Source organism: Fundulus heteroclitus, unplaced genomic scaffold, assembly GCF_011125445.2.
Source record: "Fundulus heteroclitus isolate FHET01 unplaced genomic scaffold, MU-UCD_Fhet_4.1 scaffold_36, whole genome shotgun sequence".
Taxonomy (NCBI): Eukaryota; Metazoa; Chordata; class Actinopteri; order Cyprinodontiformes; family Fundulidae; genus Fundulus; species Fundulus heteroclitus.
This window is the reverse complement of record NW_023396770.1, coordinates 2,638,371-2,650,537: the sequence shown is the minus strand read 5'-3', so window position 1 is coordinate 2,650,537 and position 12,167 is coordinate 2,638,371. Positions and strand designations below refer to the sequence as shown.

General features: G+C 40.8%; 1 protein-coding gene across 1 annotated transcript; it reads left to right on the top strand.

Moving 5' to 3' along the window:
* Positions 1–1,276: 1,276 nt before the first annotated feature.
* Positions 1,277–10,994, top strand: LOC105918689 (NACHT, LRR and PYD domains-containing protein 3). The gene is made up of 11 exons (XM_021311295.2): positions 1,277–1,428; positions 1,516–1,594; positions 2,859–3,084; positions 3,251–5,054; positions 5,149–5,322; positions 5,412–5,585; positions 6,991–7,164; positions 8,622–8,795; positions 8,876–9,049; positions 9,382–9,428; positions 10,008–10,994. The coding sequence occupies exons 1-11, from the start codon at positions 1,379–1,381 to the stop codon at positions 10,556–10,558; spliced, it is 3,627 nt and encodes a 1,208-aa protein (XP_021166970.2). The 5' UTR covers positions 1,277–1,378; the 3' UTR covers positions 10,559–10,994.
* The last annotated feature ends 1,173 nt before the right edge of the window (positions 10,995–12,167 follow it).

Genomic DNA, 12,167 nt, shown 5'->3' with positions numbered 1-12,167 from the left:
CTGTATGTTTTCCAATGACATGGATTTATTAATTATTTTTTACGTCTTGAACTTGAACATAAGCATGAAGGATTAAGAAAAGTCTAAGATAAGCAATGATCTGTCCCTGAAAAGGATAACTGTCCACCTCCCATAAAAAAAACAAAAACATTACAATAAATTCAGTAAATGCAGTAACAAGAATGCCTAAAAGATGTTCTCTAGTCCCCTCTAGGACTATAGTCATAGTTTCAGTTTTACTGTTATTTAAGACAAGAAACGCCAGGAAATAGTAAATATTGGACCAGAACAGACAGCCTATCCAATTGATAAAACTCAAATATAATTACTTAATATAATCAGAATATAAGTGACATGATGCAAGAATGGAAACTATATAAATTCTAAAAATAAAATACCAATGGATCCAGTTCTAAACATTGTTAGGTATGTTATAGAGGCACTGTTAGAAAAATAATTATGGTGATATTATATATTTTTACTGGCATTTAAAGCAACATCGTTCCTCAAGAGTCGATCACTAATTCAGATTAAGCAGTAGGCTTAGATCGGCAGCGTATCCATTACGTAAGGCTAAGAGGCAAATACAACTGCATGTCATCAGCATAGAAGAGACAATATATCTCCAAAGAAACTGCATACGTCCATAAAATAGAATAATATAGAAATAAAATAACTGGGTATTGAACCTCAGTGGAAAGCAACAGGATAGAGGAGCGTTTTTAGAAAAAAATATGTTTTGCCCTAACAGAGAAAGTCACATCAGATATGAAAAACTACAAAAAGGGAAGTAAAAGTAAGCCAAATTTTCTTGAAATTAGTGTATTTGTCCTTGATTTGAACAGGTAAATAAGATTATCTGCCAATAGAATAGGTATTTTTACCCTTAAAATAAGATAATTAGATATACTTCACTTGAAATAAGATGACGATGATGATTTGCTGATGATTTTAAGTGCAAAAATCGTATTCCATTTGCAGATCATTTAAACTTGTTTGCTCAAATCAAGGACAAATATACTCATCTCAATTTTTTTTACTTACTTTTAGTTCCCCTTTTGCAGTGAAAGTAAAATCACATTTGATTTATATTTAGTACAATTCTATTTAATTTAAATGTAAAAGAAAAATCAACATTACTCTGGGTTTCCTCTAGAGGACGTGTAGCTCAGACGAGCTCATAAGAGTATAGACGGTGATTTCTTTGAAGGGCCAACAAATAAGTCAAGGCTTACATCTTTGTTAACCTTTGCTTGATGGATTTTAGGATGTCTGATACATTTTTTAACAAATCGTATTTTATTGTGACCCATACAGAGTATGTTCAAAAGCACCAAGTTCCCCTGTACCCTGCTCTTCCTTAAAGAGTAATCTTTCCATGGATAATAAAGTAGATTTTAAAGACAGAGCTCAAACTTTTCATCACAGGTAAAAACAAGAGTATAGTTTCCAGAAAAGATCACATTGTGGTTCAAATGACTTTATTTTAAATCTACATTTCTTTTTTTTTGGCAGTGCTAGCCAAGAGATCTCAGATGAGCTCAGTGACCAATCTGCCAAAGATTACCAAAGAGAACTGGAGTCTGTATTTAAGGTAAAAAAAAAAAAAAAAAAAAAAACACGATCGCCTTAACAGAAAAGGGAAGACTCTCACTAGAACAACTTTCTTAAATATAGTTTTGCAAAGCTGTATTTTTTTAAAAAAAACTTTTATTTCTCCAGAACACAAAAAAGAAACATACAGTATTTTCATATACAGATGAAATCCCCATAACAACCTCTCCAGTACATTCCCACTCACACATGCATGCAGAATCATGCCCCATTCATACCTTCCTAGTGACGAGAATGTGTGGTCAGATCTGCTCAAATAAAAACAACAAAAAAACACTTTTTGTCATTTTCAGCCCTACATATGTGATGCTATCATGTACCACTTTAAGGGAACATGCATTGCTCTATCGTTCCCGTAGTTCCTTAGTTCACTTTTGTACCAGTTAATGTTAAAACCTTAAATGGACCCAAATCTCATCATATTTTGCAAAAGACACTTAGGGCGATTAGCATATCATCAGCATATAGTGATACAAGACACTTTGTCGGGCCTATATTAATCTCTTTTATAAAAGGGATTATTTATTATCCCCATTGCAAGTGGTTATAAAGCTAGATAAAATATTAAAGGGGAAAAACGAGGCAAGGCAGGTTTATTTCTAAAGCACTTTTCAGTAACAAGACGATTCAAAGTGGTGAACATGAACAGAACAAAAAAAAAAACATGGAAATAAATGCATTACAGAGGAAAGCACATTGCATCAGAATAGTAGCAGTAGGTCAGATACAGAATAAGACAATTTGGACTTAAACTTTAACATTAATTTAAAGGAACTCAGGGTTTCAGCACTTTTACAGTTTTCTGGAAGTTTGTTCAAGATTAGAGGAGCATAAAAACTAAATGCTGCTTCTCCATGTTTAGTTCCGCCTTTAGTTTGGCTGGAGCCAGAAGACCTCAGTGGTCTGGAGGGTTGATGCACTGATAACAAGTCTGTCATGTATTTAGGTGCTAAGCCTAACAGTCACTCCGTCTTACGCTTTGATGCAGGTTGAATTGGGCAGATGAAAAGTTTTTTGAAATAACATAAGATGTTGGTGTCGAGTGAATTGTTCTGACCCAATATATAAAATCTGGGCCAGATTCAAATCTAGACAGTACTTCAAACAAATTCAATCAAGTCCAAGGCTTTTTGTGCATCCATTGTTAAGACTATTGCTTGAGATTTCCCTGTTAAATTCGAGTGAATTATGTTCAATAGTCTGCGTAATTTCCAAAAAGAAAATTCAACATCTGTCTGTTCCAGTTGCTTGAAGAAAACCTTACGACATTTATGAAGACAGAGCTGCAGAAGTTTCAGACGATTCTGAGTTCTGATTACTCAGAAACTTTAGAAAAACAGGAGAAAGAAGATACGAGAGACACTGAAGACCACGAACAGGCGAAAAGCGGCAGGGAGACGTTTCTAAAACTTGCACTCGACTTCCTGAGAAGAATGAGAAAAGATGACCTGGCCGATATTCTATGGAACAGTAAGACAATTTCACTGATTTCCTTTCAGAGTTTATGTTTCTACACAATGAAGACATGTACATCTGAACCATAATTTGTTCCAAACTGGAAACTGCCAGAAACATCTACTCATATGTTGCTTTTAGCAAATCTGCTAATCATCTCATTGACTTTCTCTAACTGCAGGAACTTGCGTGACAGAATGCACGCAGAAGCTAAAGTCTAACTTGAGGAAACGATTCTGCTGCGTGTTTGAGGGCCTCGCTAAGGCAGGAAACCCAACACTTCTCAACCAGATCTACACGGAGCTCTACATCACCGAGGGGGGGACTGGAGAGGCTCATGATGAACATGAGGTCATGAAGATCGAAGCAGCATCAAGGAGACGACACGTGCAAGAAAACACCATTAAACAGGAAAATATCTTCAAACGTTCACCTGGAAAGGACAAACCAATCAGAACGGTGATGACCAAGGGAGTTGCTGGCATTGGTAAAACAGTCCTAACACAAAAGTTCACTCTCGACTGGGCTGAAAGCAAAACCAATCAGGACATCCTGTTCATATTCCCCTTCGCCTTCAGAGAGCTGAATTTGCTGAAAGAGAAACGGTTCAGTTTGGTTGAACTTGTCCATCACTTTTTTCATGTATGCAAAGAAGCAAAAATCTGCAGATTTGAAAAATTCCCGGTTCTCTTCATCTTCGATGGTCTGGACGAGTGCCGTCTTCCCCTGGACTTCCAGAACAACGAGATCCTGACTGATATCACCGAGTCCGCCTCTCTGGACGTACTGCTGACAAACCTGATTGGAGGGAAACTGCTTCCGTCCGCACGCCTCTGGATAACCACCAGACCCGCAGCAGCCAGTCAGATCCCCCCTGAGTGTGTGGACACAGTCACAGAAGTCAAAGGCTTCACAGATCTGCAGAAGGAGGAGTACTTCAGGAAGAGGTTCATAGACCAGAAGCAAGCCGGCAGGATCATCTCCCACATGAAGACGTCACCAAACCTCTTCATCATGTGCCACATCCCTGTCTTCTGCTGGATCAACGCCACCGTTCTGGAATATGTCTTAAAAACCTGCCAGGAAAGAGAGCTGCCCAAGAGCCTGACTGAGTTATACATGCACTTCCTGCTCGTTCAAACCAAAGTGAAGGAGGTGAAGTATGACGGGGGAGTGGGGAGCGACTTAACCTGGAGTCCAGAGAGCAGGCAGATGATCCAGTCTCTGGGAAAGCTGGCTTTTGATCAGCTACGGAAAGGAAACCTGATCTTCTACGAATCAGACCTGAAAGGGTCTGGCATTGATATCAGAGCAGCTTCTGTATATTCAGGAGTTTTCACACAGATCTTTAAAGAGGAGAGAGGGATTTACCAGGATAGGTTGTTCTGCTTCATCCATCTGAGTGTTCAGGAGTTTCTAGCGGCTCTCTACATCCATCTGACCTTCATGAACTCCGGTATAAATCTGCTAGACAACAATCAAATGCCACAAAGGGTGTCTAAAGTCTTTAAAACCAAACCCAATGTAAAGAAACTGCACCAGATCGCTGTAGACAAGGCATTGCAAAGTCCAAATGGCCACCTTGACTTAGTCCTCCGTATGCTCCTGGGTCTTTCGCTGCCGTCCAACCAAACGCTGCTTCGTGGGCTGCAGACACAAACGGCGTGCAGCTCCCAAACCAACCAGGAAACGGCCGAGTACATCAAGAAGAAGATCGGCGAGAACCTGTCTGCGGAGAAAAGCATCAATCTCTTCCACTGTCTGAATGAACTGAACGATCGTTCTCTGACGGAGGAAATCCAGCAGTACCTGAGGTCAGGGAGTCTCAGCACCCGGAAGCTGTCTCCGGCTCAGTGGTCAGCTCTGATCTTCATCCTACTGTCGTCAGAGGAAGATCTGAACGTGTTTCATCTGAAGAAATACTGCGCTTCAGAGGACGCCCTGCTGATGCTGCTGCCAGTGGTCAAAGCCTCCAGCAAAGCTCTGTAGGTGGCAGGAATCACACCGACGAATACCATCATTCTCACAAGGCACTCTGAGAAGCTTTCTGAGTTTTATGTACGGTAAATTGTTTTCCAGGCTTAACAACTGCAGCCTCTCAGGGAAAAGCTGTGAAGGTTTATCTTCAGTGCTCAGCTCCCAGTCTTGCTGTCTGAAAGAAGTCGACCTGAGCAACAACAACCTGGAGGACGCTGGGCTGAAAGCCTTGTCTTCTGGGACGCTGGGCCGTCAATGTAAGCTGGAATCTCTGAGGTATGACGGTCGTCAGTACGAAACATGAAATTACTAAAGTGATATATACATAAGACCCGAGATATCTCACCGCTGTGTTTGTTTTTCAGGTTAGCTGACTGCGACCTGTCACAGAAAAGCTGCGAGACTCTTTCCTCGTTTCTCAGCTCAAAGAGCTCCAGGCTCAAGACTTTGGTTTTGAATTACAACAACCTGCAGGACGCAGGGTTGCAGCAGCTTTCCGACGGACTCATGAGTCCGTACTGTAGACTGGAAACCCTCAGGTAAGAGAAGCACATCAAGCAATTGTTTCAAAAAAAGTTGTATTAATTCAATTAACATTTTCAATTCGGTTTTATATATATATAGCTCCAATTCACAACACACATCATCTCAAGGCTCTTTCCAAAGTCAGACTCCATCAGATCCTCCAGGTTGGTGAGAAAGTTTCCTCTCTAAGGAAACCCAGCAGGTTGCATCAAGTCTCTCCAAGCAGCATTCACTCCTCCTGAAAGAGCGTAGAGCCACAGTGGACAGTCGTCTGCATTGCTGATGGCTTTGCAGCAATCCCTCATACTGAGCATGCATGAAGCGACAGTGGAGAGGAAAACTCCCCTTTAACAGGGAGGAGAACCTCCAGCAGAACCAGAACCAGGCTCAGTGTGAACGCTCATCTGCCTCCACCCACTGGGGCTTAGAGAAGACAGAGCAGAGACACAGAAAGCTCAGAAGCTCACATTGACCCAGGAGTATTTTCTATGTTAGAGAAGACAGAGCAGAGACACAGAAAGCACAGAAGCTCACATTGACCCAGGGGTACTTTCTATGTTAGAGAAGACAGAGCAGAGACACAGAAAGCACAGAAGCTCACATTGACCCAGGAGTACTTTCTATGTTAGATGGTGATAGAGGATGATCTGCCTCCCCTGATGATGTCACAGCTAACAGAGCGCCAGACCAGGTGTACCTTCTATGAAGAGAAAAAAGACAGAGAACAAAAAGTTAAAAGCTGAAATAACAACAAACAATGCAGATTGGAGAGCAGTAGGAGAACTCAGCAGAGAGAGAGAAATAGACCCTGATGTCCTCCAGCAGCCTAAGCCTATAGCAGCATAACTATAGAGGTAGCTCAGGGTAACATGAGCCACTCTGACTAGAAGCTTTGTCACAAAGGAAAGTTTTAAGATTAGTCTTAAAAGTAGACGGGGTGTCTGCCTCACGGACCAAAACTGGGAGTTGGTTCCACAGGAGAGGAGCCTGATAGCTAAAGGATCTGCCTCCCATTCTACTTTTAGAGACTCTAGGAACCACCAGCAGACCTGCAGTCTGAGAGCGAAGTGCTCTGTTAGGAACATACGGGGTAATCAGAGCTCTGATATATGATGGAGCTTGATTATGAAGGGCTTTATACGTTAGAAGAAGAATTTTAAATTCTATTCTTGATTTAACAGGAAGTCAATGAAGGGATGCAAAAATTGGAGAAATATGATCCCTCTGGTTGATTTTTATCAGAACTCTCGCTGCAGCAATTTGGATCAGCTGAAGATCAAGTTAATAAAGTAAAAATATAAAAACGTGCAACAAAAAGCAGAAATGTCAAAAACAAAGATAGCTTACACATCTGAGAGCAACACGACCAATTAAATCTATCTGTATAGAATAAAATGATTCAAACATTGTGTTTTACAGTTTGGCAGGCTGTGACCTCTCAGAGCAAAGCTGTGAAGTCCTGGGTTTGGTGCTCAGCTCGCCGTCCTGCAACCTCAGATCACTGAACTTGACCAACAACAGCCTCGGAGATTCAGGAGTGAAGCTGCTCTCCTTCGGACTGGAAGACAAACACTGTGGCGTGGAGACGGTTATGTTCGTGTTGATTTTATCATGCAGACTTCCAGGAGTTATCCAGTGCTTTAAACCTTTTGTGTGGAGATCATTATCAAGATCCAGACCAATATTAATCCCATCAGCTGGCCTATTGTTATGAAACTCACACCAGATAAGTCATGCACATATACCAAGAAATCAAAACCCGTTTTCCACAAGTGGAAATAAAGCAAAAATGAAAAAGGGACTAAATATTCAGCATGCATACTGAAATATATGTAATGCTCCCAAGATCAGGTCAGGCTACTGGCTGCAGCATTGCAGCAGCTTTGCTTCCTTTCTCTGAAACCAGCTGAGACTTTCCTTGGCTGCTCTACTTGGGGCCGTTCTCGCAGAAAAATCCAAATTTGCTTCATCTTCAGTTTCCTAATGGAGTCTCCTGGCACATTTCTCCTGTCACGGTGTGTTAACTTAATAGTAGAGATGCACGATCTGATACCCGGATCGGATATCGGCTCCGATGTTGACTAAGTATAGGATAGGATATCGGATGAATGATGCCTATTCAGCATTCTGATCCAGTCATTTCTTTTTTATTATTAATGTCATACACAGCAATACAGTTACAACAATTTTGTCACTTCTTTTCTATGTTTGCAACGCCGGTTATGTCATAACGCACAGCCGCTAGCGGTGAGTGAACACAGAGCAACATGGAGCACGAGCCGGACCGAGCCAAGTCTGCTATCTGGAAAAATTTTGTACTTGATACGCCAACAAGTACGACTGCAACATCTGCAACGCGGAAATTATGAGCTGTAGTGGTGAGGTTGGTAAATTCATCTCCACAAACATGGCAAGGTATACGGTTCATTCGTTCAACAGGAGTATCGGCTCGGTGTCAGGTATCGGCTGATGTGCTCAGCCCAGGTATCGCATCGGATTGGATAGAAAAAAACTGGATTGGTGCATCTCTACTCCATAGTTCAGAATTGTTCTCATCTGATGAGACTACGTTGCATTTTGCTAATTTGTTCATTTGTTATGAAGCTCACTCTTAAATGTAATTTAACGTGTTTTCATCCACAGTGTGCAGTGGGTTGGCATAGAAGCCATTGAAGTTTTTTCATGGAAAAACAACCAGGCTAATTTCATGTTTTCATGTCTTTTACTGTAGATTAATTCTTCTGATTATTATTTTTAACCGTTCCTAGCTTGTCACCTGCATATGGTGTGAATTTCATGTCAATGGGCCTATTGTATTTACCACTAATGGTGACAGGATCTATCGTTTATTGTATTTTTCTTTCATGTTCATCCAAGGTTTACTTTGTTTTCATAAATGTAATACACAGAATAAATATGAGCACATACCTAGCACCGACTGGCTGAAAATAAGTGCCATTCAAAATAAAACTGGAAAAATAACATTTAAATAACTGCGGTCAGTGAACTCTCCACAGTGGATTCATCCTGTTTTATTATGTTTTTTCCAGACTCTGTGGATGTGAGCTCTCAGAAAGGAGCTGTGAGTCGATTTCTAAGGCGCTCAGCACCAAGACATCCAGACTGAGAGTCCTGGACCTGAGCAACAACAACCTGAGAGATGCAGGAGTGCAGCAGCTATCCAACGGCCTGGGGAGTCCACACTGCAAGCTGGAAACTCTCAGGTCAGGCAAAACCGATCCTTCATCACTTTTCTATTTCTATCTTTATTCTGGGATTTATAGTTTTTCCCCTTAAACTTCAGATTGTCAGGCTGTCTGGTGACTGGGAAAGGTTGTGCTTATCTGGCATCGGCTCTGACCTCCAACCACTCGTATCTGATAGAGCTGGACCTGAGCTACAACTATCCAGGACTCCTGGGGAAGCAAATGCTGTCTTCTGAGCAGAAGGGTCCGCTTTGGAAACTGGCCACCCTTAGGTATTAACAGAGAAACCTTCCTAATCAGATCTCTATTAAGATTTCTTGTTGTGAAAGGTTAAGAAAAAATATTCATGGATGAAATGAAACCTACAACAGATTTCCATGCCAGTTCTGCTAAAAGTGGCCAATTCTCTCTCATTTAACGCTTTCCTCCAAAACTAGATTTCTTGAATAATTGGTTCTTTTTTATGAACACTGAGAGTATTTGCAATACAGAATCTGAATAAAATGATGTACCTCTATCTCAAAGCTTTTACAGTACCTACATAGATGCTTCATTCAATGCTTAAAAAGTATAAAGTATAAAAAAAAATCTTTTTTTTCTGCAGGTTGGATCATGATGGAGAGAACAGGTTAAAACCAGATTTTAGAAAGTGTAAGTTTGACAAACCCCCTTTTTTATATAGTTTTTTATTTTATTTTATTTATTTATTTCAAAAATAACTTTAAAATTCATACACAACACTAGCAAATCAATGCATCTTGAATGAAAAGCTGCAGAGAGAAATCTTCTGATATCTATCCCTTAACTTACAATAATTGTGCATCAGTTCTGTTACTTAATCTTTTTTACAGTATTTACATCCATTTTGTCTCAGTTATCCATATTTGCTGTGATTACATTTTACAGTATTCAGAAATATTATATAGCATCATTCAACTCAACTCTAAGTGCTTTACACGGAAACAAAAGAAAAACACAAAAACCTTTCTTCTTCAAAGAGCATTGTAGAGAAAAGAATCAAATGCTAAAATGCTAATTTTCTCTTAATAATAAATTAATATTATTGATTATCAACTTGGTCACAAACAAATGAATTGTTCCATAATTTCATATTTACTTTAAATTGGCTCTAAATATAAAGAAGGAATTTGTTTTGTTTTCATATAATTTGCAGCACCAGTATATTTTGTATATAGGTGCTAATGGGGAATAAAAATGTCTGTCCGTCAGATCTGTGTGAGCTGGAGGTGGACACGTATTCAGTCAACAGAAAGCTGAGACTGTCTGACAGCAACACGCAGGTCAGGCTGACGGAGGTCGAGCAGCCGTACGCCGACCACCCAAACCGATTCCAACAATGCTGGCAGCTGATGTGCAGAAACGGCGTGACCGGCCGCTGCTACTGGGAGGTGGAGTGGAAGGGAAGCGTTCTCATCTCCGCCAGCTACAAAGGGATCAAACGAAGGGGAACGAATAACGAGTGCCGGTTTGGGAGGAATGATCAGTCCTGGACTCTGGAGTGCTCTGACGTCTTTGGTTTCTCTGCCTGGCACGTTAACAGAGAAACCAGCATCCTGACTCCCGCTACCTCCCAGAGGATCGGCGTGTTTCTGGACCACCCTGCAGGAACCCTCTCGTTCTACATCGCCTCCTCCGAGGCACTGATCCACCTCCACACCTTCAGCGCCTCGTTCACTGAACCCGTTTATCCCAGTTTTGGTTTGTGGACCGGAGGCTTCCTGTCGTTGCGTTCAGCAGCTTCAGACCAACCTTCTGCTTAAAGCCCTTTGAATGGAACAGCTTTAAATAATTACAACTGTATATGAGGGACTGAGGCAAGATGCTCGAGGAGTCACGTGTTAATTCAACAGTTGGGTTTTTTATTTGTAACCCAAAAAGCCAAATTTACAAAAACTGTGGGTTCCAGAGCCATAAAAGAGATAAAAAGGGACACAATTTAACTCAAGCCAAACTGTGCCCAAACAAACTGACTGCACAACCAAATATAACTGACCTCTCAAAGAAATGACAGACAAGGGTATATTTACACTGGCTGATCAGACCATTAACACAATAGAGGTGATGAAACCAATCAAACAATCATAAATTACACAACAAAGCAGTACAGTTAAGTTTGGCAATAAACTAATCTAAGAAAAATGAAAACACACCAACCTCTAAATACAAGCCCTAAATGAAATTAACAAAAAATAAAAATAGACAATACTAATTCCCCATTCCAGCAACAGCTGGCAGAACAGTCCAATTTCCCCTCCCTGTATTTAGGAGATCTGAGCTTTGGCAGCCATCTTTTGTCTGGCCAAACTCCCCGGCACCATGTACGGTAAGAAACAAAGATTAGTGACAAAAACACAAAGAAAATATGGATAAGTGGCTATAAGTACATAAGTGAACTAAATGTGCAAGCTTACAAATAGAAAACAATTAATTAAACTAAGAACAAAGTTTTATTGCAAACTAAAGTGTACGTATACTGATTAGTAAATAAAAAGGTGAAGGTGCATGTGTGGTACCGACTTTTAAGGTGTGGCCATGGGTTTGGCCCATCACATTGTACAATGTATATTTTATGTGTAACAAGAAACTTTGTTTTAAATGTGAACAGGTAAGACCAGCTGTTATGTTTCTTTTTTAACTGAATCATGGGTTCTTTTAACCTATTTTCACCCATCTGTCCGTTCATGGATCATGTTTTGGTGGTGACGTGTCATAGATGTCCCTCTGCCCCAGGACAACGTTCCCCAGATCTTTCTGGGGAATGCCCACTATCCTCAGGCCAAAATAACCAGAACGTTCCTCCAACGAGTTCTGAGCCAGCTCCGGTGATTATGCAGAAAAAAGAAGCCCAGGAGGAAGGCCAGGACCCTCGCGGCTTACTTTTCTGATGTAGAGGAGAGAGAGAATCATATCGTCTGCAAAAAAAGATTAGACTTTGAGTCCAACCCTTAGAACGTGGACACAAGGACCAGACCCTGTTTTTGTATTTTTTTGTATTCTTTTTGATCCATTGTATATATGAAGATTCACTGTATATAACTGAATGCACCTTCCCTACTCCGCACCTTCTTGTATGAGCCGATGTGACGAGTAAATTTCTCCACTGTGAGATCAATAAAGACTATCTTATCTTATCTTATCTTATCTTATCTTATCTTATCTTATCTTTACACGCATCCCCGGCGCCTCTACCTCAGCAGCCACTACAACACGCTGCAGGGAAAATGGTTGTTCAGGAACAGCTGATTAACTGATGCTCTGGTGGTCCTTTGCTTTTTTCTGTTGCTCTTCTGCATGACGTTAGCAGTGTCTCCATGCGCCTGCGTGGGTTCTCACCTGGTACTCCTGGTCTAAAAACACAGATATTAGTTG

Bases quoted from the DNA above. Each gene is read 5' to 3' on its own strand.
- LOC105918689 (XM_021311295.2), top strand. From the start codon at position 1,379: ATGGATAATAAAGTAGATTTTAAAGACAGAGCTCAAACTTTTCATCAC. The intron at 1,429-1,515 runs GTAAAAACAAGA...TTTTTTTGGCAG, and splicing joins GCTCAAACTTTTCATCACAG to TGCTAGCCAAGAGATCTCAG. The intron at 8,796-8,875 runs GTCAGGCAAAAC...CTTAAACTTCAG, and splicing joins TGCAAGCTGGAAACTCTCAG to ATTGTCAGGCTGTCTGGTGA.